Source organism: Lepisma saccharinum, chromosome 15 (assembly GCF_977018435.1).
Source record: "Lepisma saccharinum chromosome 15, izLepSacc3.1, whole genome shotgun sequence".
In the NCBI taxonomy this organism is placed as follows: Eukaryota; Metazoa; Arthropoda; class Insecta; order Zygentoma; family Lepismatidae; genus Lepisma; species Lepisma saccharinum.
In genome coordinates, this window is record NC_139243.1 from 36528175 (window position 1) to 36545235 (window position 17061).

At 37.6% G+C, this 17061-nt stretch overlaps 1 protein-coding gene across 1 annotated transcript in view; it reads left to right on the forward strand.

Moving 5' to 3' along the window:
* The first annotated feature begins 4011 nt into the window (after positions 1-4011).
* Positions 4012-17061, forward strand: part of LOC145999204 (meiosis inhibitor protein 1-like) — a 242625-nt gene continuing 229575 nt past the window's right edge. The window contains exons 1-3 of the mRNA XM_083136137.1: positions 4012-4074; positions 6450-6708; positions 8686-8733. Of these exons, the coding sequence (XP_082992263.1) occupies positions 4012-4074; positions 6450-6708; positions 8686-8733 (370 nt within the window). The remainder of the gene's footprint in view (positions 4075-6449; positions 6709-8685; positions 8734-17061) is intronic.

Below are 17061 nucleotides of genomic sequence, written 5' to 3' on the forward strand. Positions count from 1 at the left end.
TTTCTTATAAGAAATACGAGGAATCTAACTAATATAGACAGTATTTCTCTCTTGTATAATGCATTAGTTAGAAGTAAGCTTGAATATGGTTCTAATGTTTGGTTTACATATTATAAATCCCAGAGTTGGTAATTGAAAGAATTCAAAAACGATTTTTAAGATATTTGTATTACAAAAAGTATAATGTACCATCATACTATAATAACTTATCATACAATGACCTACTTAATGAGTTTAATTATGAAAGTCTTATTAATAGAAGGGAAATAACACAACAAATATTTCTGTACAAACCAATAACTGGCATCATAGATAACCGTACTTTTCTCCAAAAGATATGCTTCAATGCAAAGAAATGTGGATTAAGGCTGCGGCAATTGATGTCTTATGATATTTCTAAAACAGGAAGATTCAAGAATTTGCCTTTATTTAGAATGTCCTTTGAGTACAACAAAATATCTATATTGCAATCTAATCTTGATTTTAGTATCTCAATCAATGAATACAAAAAAATATTAAGACAAGTGTTTACAACATAAATTATAAGATTTAGTGTTATACTTAGCAATGTATCACTGCATATGAATAAAAATGACATTTTTTTGTTGTTTTTGGTCTTGTTCTGTATTGTTTTGGGTGAAGCGCTTCTAAATTGCTAATTGGGTGTTATATGATTCTGTAGTATAGTTTAGTATATTTGTGTATGTGTTCTACCTGTGTTATGTCTCACTGTATTATATTATGTGTTTCTTTTTTTTTTATTGGCTACCTTCTGTAAAAGGAGATCATTTCTCTGTTGAAGGAAATAAATAAATAAATAAACATATATGGACGAGTCAGTACCATATGTAGATATAATAGTGTAGAAGAGTAGATATATTCAGAAAGGGGGGGGGGCAAAACAGTAGTTTTCCTTAACAATTCGAACACTGTAGACATCTGTGTGAGACTATGTTGGTTGGTTAGCACAGTAAGGCTAATCGGCACTGGACCTACAGTTTAAAGTGGTATCCGAACCACTATGTGCCTCCACCGGAAATCGAACCCGGAACCCCTTGATTATAAGGCAACGACGCTGCCACTACGCCATCGGGGAGACCCTATGTGAGACTATGTGGAACATGTTGTTGGGGAAAAGATGGTGAGGATTCAAGTTTTGGTTATCCATGCGCGTTATTTTTTTATACTTTTCTGCCTATGTTAGGTTAATCACCCCAGTCGGGATTTGAACCCAAAACATTCGGAGGTGAGATCGTGAGTAGGACACTGAACGCTCTCGACCATGGAGGCTGCGATGGTCGTCGTTGTGAATAACATGAGGGTTACAGCTTAAACATGGTGAGACGAATAGCTAAAATATTATATAATACGGATATATAATAGAGATATAAATACACCTGTTGACTTACGTATAGACAAATGAAGTACAGGTTGCACTAAGCAGTCGTTTGGTGGGCTTTTCTCTCATTATTTTTGTTCTCCTATCTCCCTAGTATGTTTCCAAATACCGTAGGATAATATAATCAATTAACACTAACAGGAGAAGAAGTTTTCCACATATAAATGACCACCTTCATCGATATATTTACACAAGGGCCGCCAAAAGTAGGGTTCGCGAGGAACATCCATTCCATATGGCTTTTTGTGCGAACCGTTAAATAATTGTCAAACCTCTAACTTTATTTTTGAGGCATTTGTGACCTTGACTAATTGCTCACGTAGTTTATGACCTTGATTAGAAAAAAAAATGTTTGGAAATTCTTACTTTTCATAGACACAATTAATAATGCAATATTTCTACCACTTTTATTTCAACGTTGCTGGAATTAAATCAGACAAGTTGGAACTACATTTAGGGCATACAATCTCAATATCCTTCATGGATACTGATTTTTGATAAATGTTAAAAAAGGTAAAGCTATACTGTGCATCTTGCCATGAACACACATTGGGGACATGGAGGTAGGGTACCACCAGAGGGGGCCACTTGCACGTTACCTTGAGGTACCACAAATCTTCTATCTATGTCATAGTGGAGGTGTTGTGTTAAGTGTTTCCGGCAACTTTATCTCCCCAGTAAGGGTGTGGCCAGGGGAATGCGAGAGGGTGCTTGCGCACACCCTCTAGCACCCCTTTTTCAAAAGCTAGGTTCTACCAAAAACTCTAACTCTTACAATGCCATATTCTGTCATGTCGTCGTCATATTGAGCGTCGAATGTTAGGTATTGAACTTGGACTGCTGTTACTATATACAACAGGCGAGCCATTGATACTGCTCTGAATGAGAAGTCGCATTTCCTTCCTTGTACTGGCGAAAATCTCCATAAAGATCAGCGGCAGTTTTCTTTCTTTCTTCAACATTGTTCATAAGAATTGATTATTCAAATGGTCTGTTTGAGGTTTTCAATAATTGGTTCGTTCTTTGAGTTTAAGTCCACTTTATGCACAGTGCAATGTGCCTCCTTTTCTTACAAAAGCGACGACGTTACCACTACGATGGAGGTCGGTTTTCGTTAATTGCCTTAGCTCAATGTAGTAAATGGTTTAATTATAGTTGTATATGATGCTTTACAAAAGTTCTTTGGTATTTAATGTGGTGGCTAGATAATTAATCCTGGTGCCGCCGATGCCTCACAGATTTTCCTTCAGGTAGCCATTGATTAGAGAGAGAGGCTGGGTGAGCCTCAGAGACTTTATGCAGGGACATGGTCAGGAATTTCCCACTTCAGATCACCCAACACCTAAATCAAAACCAGCCTCCCGAGTGGCAGTCAGCGAGCCCACCTATTGGTCCATTGTAACTCCCCCGAATATTGATAATTTGTTTCTTATCGGTTCTTCATTTAGGGACACAAAGATACACTATGTTATAATTTTACCAATCACACTATTTTTCACTATAAGCTTTTATAATTACAAATATTTTACCAAATTTTTACTCCCTGGGATTATCATAAGACCCTGCTTTTACATCATAAGTACTCTGCTAACGTAAAACTGATCAAGCAGCACATGGATTTTTCCACAATTAATCGTCTAACTCCTTATAATAAATAGCGTGATATCGATTACCTGCTTTTGTTCTCTATATACTTGTACAGTGGGATCCATGAGTATTATCGTGCAATTGTCCATGACTATATTCATTAATTTTTTCTTACATATCCTATGTGTTTTTAAGCGATGGATTTTTATGTATGCTGGTGCAGAAGTTATCAACATCTTGTTTTGAGTTTTCTTTTAATTCCTGAAGCTCTTATTGGGTCAAATAAAGTGCACGAACATGGGGATGGACAATTTGCACGATAATACTCATGGATCCCACTGTATTACGCAATATGCTTCTAATTTCTACAATCGGAACACACTATTCACTTTTTCAAACTTACCACGAACAAAAGACAATATTAGTCATTTTGGTCAAGGTTATTTGATTTTGGTCACTTATAACACTTATTGTATAAAATATCCACGTAAATGAAATCATATTAAGTAGTAGTTCATTGGATTTCTGTTCATGCATTCTATATCCATAAAAACCTTTGTTTAGCTTTGGTTGGAAGAAAGCATTTTGTTTCCTTCTTCTACTTATTCCTCCTTGGCCTCCCGCATGGCGCAGTGGTAGCGTCATTGCCTTGTAATCAAGGGGTCCCGGGTTCGATACCCGGTGGAGGCACAAGTGGTTCGGATCCCACTTTAAACTGTAGGTCCAGTCCCGATTAGCCTTACTGTGCATAAAGTGGCCTTAAAACAGCAACTCAAACCAAACTACTTATTCCTCGAAACACAAAACGAAAAGGTGAAAACGGCGTTTTGGAAATATTTAATCTATGTAAGCAAAATTTGTCAATTTCTTTATATTTTAAACTTTTGGTTGTTTTAAGAGAACTTCAGGTATAGACGTTTACTAGCGACATCTGGATTATATTGAGTCTGTGTCACCTCCTCGCTCCGGGAAGGTCTTAATAACTTGTAGGTCTAGGACAGATGGTAACGTAAACTGTTTGCGGAATGGACGAAAGGGCAGCTTTGTTCATTGGGAAAACCACAAGATTTAGTGTGAAAAATGAACAGGTGATTTAATTTTCTTTATATGAAACATATTATACCAACTAAGAATATATGTGCAGTTTAGTTACGTGCTGAAAAATTAGGAAAACTGTATTTTAAAAACATTTTAATTTGGTTGAACTGAATTCATGTTTAAATAATTTACCATAGGCCTAGTCATATTCTCAATCAATTCATTCGTTATTTTATGTATGTATTGACTTGTACAGATATACACGAAAATTTAGAGAATACAGTTCAGCTTTTAATTCATAAATTTATTAATAGATCTGATGCTACTATATAGCTGCTACCTCAAAGGTGATTAATGCATAACCTATTTTTCACTTTTACTAAACCATAAACCATTATACTTTTTCGATAGTCAACCATTATATTTATTCTCAAATAATCAGAAGCTAGAGTACAACGTCGATTATATATTGTTGTTCCAACCTACTATTGTGAAAAGTTGAACGAGGTCACATATATTTGTCAGAAAGGTTTCAGCAAATACTCATTGTAAGCTTAAACTTAAGTTGATAGCCGTTAAATAAGATTATTTTGGGATAAATTAACCTGCACGATACAACCTGCTTCTGTATTCATTACTTCAACGAAATTTGAACATTGATCACACAATATCCTTGTTATAAGACTCGAAATGGTATTCGCTATTTACTTGTTTATTAGTTTCTTTCAGGAGAATTGCAATTTAAACCATTATTTGGTATCAGACTATTGTATACTTACCATCTTGAAGTCTGTATAGTTTATCTGCTCATTCTTATACTCAGACTTACACGTTTCCTACTACACATTAACATCCTCATGCACAGCTTAACAGAAAAAATGAGATTGCTTTCGTTGCAATATCGTTTAGTAAATATTTTCATTACCTGTTCTTTATTTTTATATTTAAAAGATCTGGGTTCCCTGCAACAATTATATTGAATGATAATTGTGAAGTGGATGAAAGGACAATTATTAGCGTTTCCAGTGCCTACAGAATGATTAGAAGATTTGGTTACCGGTTTCTTTAATAACTTTACATAAGTTGTTGTGATTTAAATTTGAATGATGGGCTTCATATTTCCATCTCAGTACTTCATTTGTTCAATAGCTTATCTATAAGAGGGCCATTCATTATCTTAAAAGTATTCTTTACTTCCTTCTTGCAATCTTTAATGAAATATATGGTTGATTCAGCAACTCACGTTCTCTTCACGTAAAATGATAAATGCAACTTCACTTTTATGTGGCTCAAGAAGTCACAATATGATGTGTGTGCTTACATAAGCAGTATGAACAGGGGTCCCGGGTTCGAATCCCGGCGTGAGCTTAAATGTTTGTGAGTGTCCATTCATCAATTTCATCATATCATCACTCATCCCCATCTTCGCAAATTAGCCAAAAGTGGCACAAGAGCGAAGTAAAAGAAAGCAAATCAATCAATCAATAAGCAGTGTGAATGAGAAGTCTGTAATTTAAATTAAATTATCTACAAAACTAAGCTAGCTATGAAAGGCGTGTTGCTAATGTCAAAACATTTAAAGTTTGAAATTTAATATTTTTAGACTAGTTGATTTCAAGTCATGCCAAAATTGGCTGGTGAATTAGTCTAGAGGACTGAGCTTTATCTTTATCTTTACTTATCTTGTGAGTTTTAGGTTGAAGGCCTTCAAAATGGCTTTAGATCGCGCTACCTGATTTTGATAGTGTGTGTGAATTAAGTGTTCTGTTCCTACTCTGCTATTGCCTGCGTCATATATTCCCTTGTAGATAATAGCGACTGCGACACGTCAAATTTAGGAGCAATGTTAACTATATGCAACACACACCATGTACGTACAACAGCTATTTTAGTTTTATTTTAACTTAACTAACCTGAAAGTACAAAATAGTAAGGTAGGGTAAAGGTAAAGGTAAAGGAACCCTTGTTTCATGAAGGCATATGGGGTGATGTGGAGGTATAGAGCTCTACATATTCTTGATTCCGGCCACAGCTTGTATGATGTGATCAGCATCATGCCCGACCGCCTTTAGCCCCCACGGTTAAAAAATAGTAATACCTTAAATTATTGAACAGTTGAATCACACTTATGAAAACTTCCTTGATTCCGTAGTTTCCTGGAAAATCTAATCCCTATAACTGTGCATGTGTGTTTGATGTAATATATTTATATTAATCTCCTTAACAGTATGAAAAGCCAGAAAGCAACGGACAAGGGATTCGTTGCGCTGACCATGTGGTACTAAGCAATAAACCCTTGGCCTCTAAGGGCTGTTGTTCCACACAGTTTTATATACATATTTTCATTTGTTACTAAAATTCAAAATAACTAGTGCTTTGGACATTGATTACTTATGAAACACTATGTTAACCTATTATCTTGCAGGTTCTGAGGACGATGTCCCTAACAAGATGCGGTCTAGAACGACATGCCGAATGGCAAGGAAGCGAGTTCTGCTTTATGTGTGCTCTGAATATGCTATCTTTGAAACGAACTGCTAGAAGATATGAATGCCGATCACAAGGAACTTCGCACCTGACAATTTTAAGAAATGTCTATGCTATGTTAAAAAGTCAACACAGTATCGTTCTTAAGCTACATCACCATCAGGATGTCTCTGTACATCTCTTTTACATTTTATTTGGTAAGTATACCTAATACTTTGTTTCTCTATTTAAATTACAGTAATCGAAATACAATCAGTGGATCTGTAATTTTATAATTTTTTAACTATACATATGGTACTTTACAGGTCAAGTACTAAATATAATATGTGGCAATTTTTCTCAAATTAAACCTCACAATATTTTATAACAGTTACACATGCCCTTTACGGACAATATTATAGTTATTATTTGTGTTCTTTGTACCTTTTCCAGAATCTTGTTTATACGTTAGCTTAGCAGTATCTAGAGAAGTTCAATTGTAACCAGAAGTTACCAACAAATATTTTTTTGTTTTACATCCAGTGTAATTTTTCGTCATTGTATCCGACTCACATAGGCGTCCATTGTGATTCCCTGCTTAAGTGGGAATTAAATATTATTAATATAAAAATTATTTTAAAAATACAGTAGAGCGTCGATTATCCGAAGTAATTGGGGGACATGGGTGTTCGGAAAACTGGTTTGTTCGGATAATAGAACTGTACATGTTTATTTGCCAAAAAGAAGTACTGTACAGTAAATTTATTCATAAAAACAGGCATCTCTTTAAGTATGTATTACAAAGTAACGTACAAAGGCAACTTTAGTAGGAATATATAGTATGTGGTACAGTTTATTAAACAAAAATATGTACATATTACATACGCATTTTGCATGAACAATACACACAGTACACAAAATTAACGTTTCAAAAAATCCTTTATTTTGGTCTGTCTAAGCAAGCCTACACGCTTACGAGCAGCTAAGTCACGTACTTTTTTCATTACAGATATCTAAAAGTGAGCGAGTACACAGTTCGGTTAAGCGGTCGTTCGGATAATCGACGCTCTACTGTATTACTGAATTGGACATATTAAATCTAATGTTATCTAGATACAGATCCAAATCCTCGAAGATAAAGGAAGATTTCAACGAAAACCAACAAGAAAGTAGGAGAAATACATTCTTTTTTCCTAGATGATTTTCAAGATGTAAAACATATAATAAATCGATGGTGAATTTCCAAGCTTCCACCCTCCATTGAACACTGGTTCTCAGTACTACTAACTCGTCCGATATTGGAACATTACAGTTCAAATTCTACTAATCAGTATAGGACTTGAAAGGATGCAGTGGAAGAGGTGAAAATGCAAATGGTTAAATGGCTGTGTTTCAAAAGAAACATTGAATATCACAATTTTAAGTACCGGCAGCCATTTTGGTCTCACTACCTTGAAATATAGGAAAGTATTTAGTGGATAGGCGCCGACTAGCAAGGCAAGGCATTTTTTGACTCCCCAAAATTCCTCAATAAGTATATACATCATATAGTATATATAAAAAAATATTGTTGGCAATCTTGACCCCCCCATTCCAATATTTATGTGAAGTTGGCGCCTCTACTTTATTCATACATAATATTTTAACGGAAATTATTAAGACACAGATGGCTGTGATCTGAACTCTTACATAAAATAAATTTTCATATAACATCATTTCCGCAAGGTATAGAACACCATTTAAAACACACTATTATCCAGATTGAAATTAGAAACTCTGCAGTTGTAAAAATTAGAAAACCTTCTAATGAGTTGTTATTATTGTATTTTGGACACAGTTCATAGACCAACGTTTTGTAAACTTTCGTATTTCAATGAATCAGACTGCAAAACTTATTGAAACTGTATTTATAATATGCTGTAACTCCAATATTTCCACTTTCTTATTTTAAGCTTGAATCTACTAGTACTGTACACACTACACATTATATGTTCAACATAAGTGGGACTTCGGTCCTATAATGAAAAAAATAAAGAATATTAATGATATATACTCAAGTGCGTATAAAGAGTTACACAAGCAATTGCACAAATCATTGATATTAAAAATGGCATTTCTTTACATGTATTGATATTTTTAATGAATTTATGATCTCAACGTAAAACGTCCATTAACTTTTCTCCTTTGTTTTACAGAACTGTTCCTGTCTAATGATGTGGCTTTAACAGAACTCGCTGGCAGAGGTAAGCTATAAAATACACAATAAAGTAAATATAGCCTAGGTTCTAATTTTTTCAGTGCCCATGAACATAATTGTTGTCATGTGAAATGCGTGTGGGAAAGAGAAGAAATTAAAACAGTGTCGGAAAGTAACACAATCTATGAAATCATGAGAAGGGTTTGACAGGTTCATAATTGTGGTAAAAGTTGAGCCTAAATTCTCAGTGTGTCCGGTTTAAAAGTAGAGTAAAATAAAAATTCATAATATTTAACTAATAGAACAGTACGTATAGTTTGAAAGATAATCTCTTTTCTACTTGTATTTTGGTTTTTGCCATGCTTCCATGCAGGAAGTTTGCTTCTCATGTTAGTTAAACATTGAACGTAAAGTTTCAGATACTGTAGTTGAGGAAATTCTTTCGGCCTTCCATCGGAGCCCCAGAAAATCATTCATACCTCGTTCCATCGTTCACGGTGTTGTGCATAAAAAATTACGTCTAATAGCGTACAAACTACAACTTAGCAATGAAATAAAAAATGGAGATATTCCATTGCGGAAAGACTTCTCGGACGAGGCTACAATCGAGGACTAAAAGTGGTAAACGTTGTAAGTGCCAAAAGCGAAAGTGTTTGGAAATCGCATCGTTCCGCACATCAGCCCGTAAGAACGTTCACACTAGTGACCTCTTTACACGCCCTTTGAACTACTTATAGGGCTACCAGTCAGTTTTCACGTTTACTATATTATAAAGCATGACACATTTCACAGTTTAACGTGGAAAACGGTGTTTGAATTATTGTGGCACTTACAGCTTTTACCAATTTTAGTCTTCATCCACATTTTCGGGAAGGTGCACAAGCACAATTGCCGATTATGGGGAACAAGTGCGTGAGTACCAACGTGATTCCCACAAGATGAATGTGTGGTGCGCTTCATCTGTCATATGTGATTGTAATATGTCACCTGGACATATTACAGTTGTATGCTGTACCTCAGCTTCCACCTGATGTATTCTTCCAGTAAGACGGAGCACCGTGCCATTACGAGCAAGAAGTGAGGGATTCCCTGGACCGTGAGTTTCCTGGACGCTGGATTGGGAGATGTGCTCCTATCGCTTGGCCTCCTAGATCCCCAGATATTACTACCCTTGATTTCTTTCTATGGGAGTTTTGTAGAGTCTCAAGTGTACCAAACACAGGTTTGTGAACTTCTGATCTACGACGTTGCGTTTCTGCTGCAATCCGGAATGTGACGACAGTAATGCTGTACAACACATGGGCGGAGCTTGAATATAGGTTGGACATCTGTCGTGTTACTAATAGTGCACGTATCGAGGTGTATTAGAAAAAGCTAAAAACATTTTGAGTTACTCTATAGGTAGATGAAACTGCACGGAAATATCTTAATAAACTTAAAAGTTATTAATTTTTCTTTTATTATACTTTTAAGCCGGACACACTGTAATTTCTAAACGGTTAACAGAAGGCATGAACTTTTATCGTCATGACTTGGAAATGCAGGGCGAGTCAAATGGTTGAATGTTGGTGCTCGCACTTTGTATTATTAATAGTGCCTTAAGTTAAATCAGTTCAGTGCATAATGTGATAATTTCACTCTATTTCCCTTTTATGGAACTTGTGTGTGTGTATGTTTGGGTATTTCTTCTACATAATGTAACGTGTAGCAGTGTCCCCGTTACAAGAATATATAAACTTAATATTTTTTTTTGTATCTATACTTCTATATATATATGCTATTATTGGTTGATCACGTAGTGATGTGGAACACACCTCGTATATAACTATACATCCTGGTGTTAATATAAGTCTCAAGAGTTTGTTTCTTTCTGCCAGCAAGCTGAGCTGGAAGTTGTTCTAGGTGACAACAATGCAGGAAAGCTATCGCTATTGTGTAAGCAGACACGATCTTATGAAAACGTTGTCACAGGGAAAAAGACGAAAGATTAGGCTGTCTTTCCCACTCTATATCTGTCGTGTCCCTTGGCGGACAGTAATTAAATCTATATCATAATAACCCGTGAATCTTTAGCTGCGAGACAGTACTTTCGGAATTTAGCTACGTGGACGCAAAAGAAAGTTATGTCCGCGCAAAACAAAACCTGTACATTTTATTTTACTCAACATTTTTCAAGTTGTATTTTTTTTTGTTTGTTTGTTGGCTTATCGCGCGGTCTTTCCGGGGGGAGAGGGGAGTTTGCAAGAAGCCATACTCCTTAGTCAAATTAAATACTGTGTATAACGTTTAATATTCCATTGTATGTTTATAAATCACAAAAGGGTGAAAGTGATAATTTATACATGTAATTACGAGGCGCATCCAGAAAGTAAGTTTCCCTATTTTTTTTTTTTTAAAAAAAAGAACACAGTTTCAGGAAACCATTTATTGACAACAGGTACAGCAAAGGTTCAGCTATTTTTCAACATAGCAACCACCAGAATTGAGACACTTGTATCGTGGTATCAACTTTTGGATCCCACTGTCGTAGAACTCTGCCGCCTGTGAATGGAACCAACGTGTGACATACGTCTTCAGCTCTTCGTCGTTGCCAAAACGTTCACCGGAGGACAGGAATTTCTTGAGGTGCAAGAAAACGTGAAAATCGAGCCGTATGTGGACGAGCATTGTCATGGAGAAGCACAACACCTGCAGTAAGCATGCCACGCCTCTTGTTTTGAATGGCATGTCGCAATTTCCTTAGTGTTTCACAGTAATGGTCAGCGTTCACCGTTTCACCTCTGGGGAGGAAGTCAATGAGCAAAATGCCCTTCCTGTCCCAAAACACGGTGCACATCACTTTCTGTACCGACAGCGTCTGTTTGAATTTCTTCTTGACCGGAGATCCACTATACCGCCAATGCATTGACTGCTGCTTGGTTTCCGGGGTGAAGTGCGAAATCCACGTCTCATCGCCCGTGACGATCCTGTCGAGGAAATCATCGCCGTCATCATGGTACCGTTGCAGGAATGTCAGTGCTGCTCCTGAACGTTTCATTTTGTGTTCGGGTGTCAGGGTTTTCGGCACCCACCTGGCACATAATTTTTTGAACAGCAGGCGCTGCGTGACAATCTCATGCAACACGGATCGCGATATCTGCGGAAAAAGGCTACCCAACTCCGTAATCGTGAAGCGACGGTTCTCTACGATGCGCTGCCGCACCAGCTCAACCAGATCATCAGTGATGAGGGACGAACGCCCACTGCGCTCTTCATCATGGACACTTTGACGACCTTCCGAAAACTGCTGACACCAGCGACGCACCATCTGCTTACTCATAATGTTCGGCCCATAGGCCTCACAGAGGTGACGATGAATGTCAATTGGCGCAATGCTTTGTGCATTCAGGAACTTTATCAACGACCGAACCTCGCATGCGGAGGGAGAAGGAATACGAGCTTCCATTTCGGACCACTGCTGCCTCGCTACTGGCATGCGGCGGAAGAAGGAATACGAGCTTCCACTTCGGACCACTGCTGCCTCGCTACTGGCGCCGGGCGGGATCTGTCCGCCTGGCATATGATTGATACGTCTTAGCTCTGCTGCGCATGCGCAATTTACACAGCTCATTATGTTTACTTTCACGGGAAAAAATAGGGAAACTTACTTTCTGGATGCGCCTCGTAATTACGTTTCTCATTGATACCTTATGGATTTGTATTTTATTGTGAGGTAATATTTGTGCAAAGATAAAAGTTTGTAAATCCATCACGGCACCGAGAAATTAGATATAAGCAGCTGAGCTCGGTGGCTCGTAGCCTTTTGTATTCGAACCTCTGATAAATGCGGAACTCGTATAACCGTGTTTTCTTTCAAAGCTCGAACTTCTGCCTTTACATACACTTCGATCTTAGAAATAAGTTCATTCTGGGATTACCTTAGGACAGTTACTTAGCTCTTCTGGTCAGAAGGCGTATATTCTCTCTGTTCTATGGTCCTGGTCAGGAGATACAATTGAGAGAGTAGTGATTGTCTTGAGATATGCCGGAATGCGGGATCGGCCGATAGACTGTTGGTAGTCAACGTTTGTATCCCTGGTCAGGGTACACCTTTTCTTAATCGGTGGTCACGGAAGAATCTTCGGTTCTCTGGTCAGAGGCTGGAGAGAGAAAAGGAAGTTGGATACTTAACTGGATATCGACAGAACCTATTGGGAAGAAGGATTGTCGATTGCTTGTAGGGTCTTGGTCAAGATCTATAAGTAGATTGAGAACCTTTGACCCAGAATTACGTCGGACCTTTAATCGAGAATTAAAGCAACCGGATTAACCCGAACCTTGAGCCGAGGAGACTCAAGCCACGAAGAGTTACTTAGCGTGAAGCCGAGGCTCAATAGACATGTCAACCAAGTAATGATCCAGGGCGGAACTTACAAGTGGCACTGCAACGTTTGGGGCCTCGAAGTATATATATATATATATATATATATATATATATATATATATATATATATATATATATATATATATATACCCTATATCCGGTGGTTCTACTGAAGTTACGAAACATCGAGATGGCAACAAGGAAGTCTAAACGCAATTCATTGTCGACGATTGTAGAGGAACACGGAATTTTGCACTTTGATTGTTGCTCCTATCAAGTTGAAGAAAAGGGAGTATTTAGGTGCATTTCCTGCGGCCTGTGGAAACATTTCGTTTGTGAATTTGAGGCTGAATCCTTGGAAGGGCAAAATTTAGATGCCGTTCGGTGTAAAGGTTGCCAGGGCGATGAAGATGAGAATAAGGAACCTGCTATTGAACTTCCTCCTTGGTTGACAGTTTGGTCCGAAATGGAAGAAAAGAAAAGGAAAAAAGAGAAAGCAGAAGAGGATAGAAGACAACGAGAAGAGAAAGCAGAAGAAGAAAGGAAACGTCAAATCGAAAAGACTACAGAGCTGAAAGCTCGGAAGGCGGAAGAGAAAGCTAAAAAAATTGCTGAAGAGAACAGGTGACACCAGTTCTGGAGTATATTAAGAGAAGAGAAAGCAGAAGAAGAAAGAAAACGACAAGAAGAGAAAGCAGAAGAAGAAAGAAGGCGAAAAGAAGAGAAAGCAGAAGAAGAAAGGAAGCGACAAGAAGAGAAAGCAGAAGAAGAAAGAAAAAAACGACAAGAAGAGAAAGCAGAAGAAGAAAGAAAACGACAAGAAGAGAAAGCAGAAGAAGAAAGAAAGCGACAAGAAGAGAAATCAGAAGAAGAAAGGAAGCGACAAGAAGAGAAAGCAGAAGAAGAAAGAAAGCGACATGCTGATAGAGAGGAAAATGAAGAACGTTGGAAACGACTGCATGAAACTCTAAGCAAGGAGCAGTCCCAAAATAATGAGAAGTGGGAGATACTCCACACAACGCTTACAGCTGAACGGGAGCGTGAAATGGAAGGAATTACTCGTTCCATGGACACTCTGGGAGTGAGTGTAATCGAGCCTAAGGAACAGATGACGGCTTATCTAGGGGAAAATGAGGAAGTAAGTTCTAAGGTTGCTGAGTGCTCTGAGAGGCTACATAATTTTGGTGAAGAACTACGTTAAGGAGAGAGTAAGGTTTCATCTTTTTTGTGAAGAGTTAAATACTAGTATTTCCAGCTTCCGTGAAGAAGTAGCCCACAATATAACCAGCGTTCGTAAAGAAGTTAGAAGGGAACAAAAGGATAAACTAGATAACATTGAAAGGAATAACACTTGTGTGGCCACCGAGTTACGTCAGCTGAAATTATACGTGGAACAAAACATAAGTTACCTGAGAGACAGACTTCAAGAACTTAACGTAGATCCATCTCAACAAGAAACCGCTGTTTAGTCACCTTATGGCTTTGATAATCATCAGTCAGCTGGAGATACGTCAGATTAAGTCTAGTGTGAGGGTGCACGCTGACCTCCGAGTAAGAGAAAGATCTCAAGGAAGGATAATGTTAGGCCCACAGTGGAATATCTAAATGTTCGTCGTTGGGAAGAAATAATTAATCACAGTAAAGTTCTGACCTACATTGGTAACTCTGATGCTGGTAGGTTTAGAAAAACGTCGAAGAGAGAAAAAAATCGGAAGAGAAGTTCTTGTGATTCCTTCTCCGAGGACGAAATGTTACCTTTGAGCTTACGCAAGTTCCAGAGAAATATCGTCTCCAGTTACTATCCAGATTGTTTACCGGACAAGCCGAGCATTGATTCCAGGCCCTTTACGAAGAGTATAGGAAATACAATGGATTTTGTAAAAAGTTTAGTGCTACATTTGCTTCAGAGGAAGCAAAACAAAGACAACTGGAACTCTTGGGAAATAGGAAGGCTTGAATCAAACCATGGAAGAGTATGCGTGAGAAATCTATGCTGGATTTAAGAATCTCCGGTATTCATAGAAAGTGAAGTCTTGAATTTGATAATTAGACAGATGTCTTATAAAATCTGTGACGGTCCTGTGGATCCTCACAATATAATTAATTATATGTTTATTGAAATTATTAATTTCATATTATACATGTCACTTTCAAATAACAGTTAAAAGTGTATAATAACTACTTTGTACAACGTTAATTATGTTTTATGTTATTTATTGCGCTATACGCTGTATAAATGAGGTAATATTTGGAATTCTAACGTTGCTATAGCAACGAGAATCAATAGTCATTATGTAGCAATGGATATAATGGAATTGGAAATAGATAATAGTGAACTGCATATTGGTCAGTTATTTTAATAATACTTAGACCCATTGATGTTGTACCTTCACCTTCGGGTTATAATTTGGAATATTCATAAACGAAATGTAATCGTGCAAATGATTGACTAGTGAATGTGACAGTATAATTGGTGGTCCAGTATTGTGGAGCGTTATCAGCACGATCTTGAGTTATGTGTTTTGCGTAAGTGTTAACTTACACCATTGTTCTCGTGAATCTAGTTTTTACATAAATTTCTATAATGTACGCATTGAGTAATCCTTATAATCTGAGATCTAAAACAAGTCTTACAGCTAGATCTATCAATTGTGGTGATGAACCTGATGAATCGCAAAATAGAAATGGTGCCATGAATATGGTGAAGTGCTGCAAAGATCCCAATAAGGAAAGGTTGGTAGCTTGTGAACATTGTAGCGATTGGTATCATTTACAATGTTTGGGTTTGTCCGAAAAGCATTGGGAGCTATATCAGTTAAATGAAAATTATTTCTGTAAAGATTGTGATCCATCTTATGATCCGTTCAGTATTGAAGCTTTCGTGCAATGGAAAAGAAATCAGGAAAATGTTCAAGAAATTAACTTTCATTCTTCTGTGTTGGCTGGGACGTCAACGGGGCCAAGTAATGTTCCTTTTCAAATGTTTGATCTACTTGCAGAGTTAAGGAAAATCAGCGAGTCACAACAGGTGGAATTTAGAAAAATTAGGGAAACTCAAGAGTCTCAACAGCTTGAGTTTACAAAAATTAGGGAAACTCAAGATTCTATAGGCAAACTCAAGAGTGTCAACAACTTGAGTTTACAAAGATGAGGGAAACTCAAGAGTCTCAACAGTTTGAGTTTACAAAAATCAGAGAATCTCAACAGGAAATTCAAAATTTACAGCAACTACGCAACCTTGACTTCCACGAATTGAGTACATCGTTACGGAAGGAATTAGCTGAAGTTGCCGAGTCCTGCAAATTAGCAACACGTTCATTACATCAGGAAATGGAAAGGGAAGTGCAAGGACTAACAGAGAAAATCGAGGAAGTAATCGTGCAAATGATTGACTAGTGAATGTCACAAATCAGACAACTTTACCTCGTTAACCCCCCAAAGACAATGGAAGAGTTAGCAGCGTTCCTGAAAAGATATGAAGTGAATGAGGAGGCTGAAAGCTGGAGACCAGATTGGTTCAAGAGAAATGAAGCTGGGAACAGTATTAACGCAAGGTTTAGAAACCAGCAACCAATGCAGAGAAATACAGCAGTAAGACAAGTCGTCCGAGAAAACCACGGACCTGCGGGGAGAAACTTTAACAATGAAGTCCGTAACCATGAGGAACCAAGGACCAGTAATAATGGTTACAGTCAAACTAGGGAATTTAGAGGAAGGATGTGGTATAGAAGTCGGCCTAATAGACCAGAGCTCAGATCTGATACCGAAACGAGAGCACCAGAAGGAGGTTACGTCGAGAGAAGAAGAAACTCAGGGTCTCAGACATATGAGCCAGAGTTCTCGAGGACCTTTGAGCAACAACAAGCGGTTGATTAGACTCGTCAGTTCTATTGGAGTGCTCCAGTAGTTCCCACAAACCAAGGCTTAAATGGGAATCTTGCTTAAGTTCCGTTCCGCTTGGGCAAGGAAGTAGTAAGGAACGATTAATATCCAATGGCGAAACTTTTAACA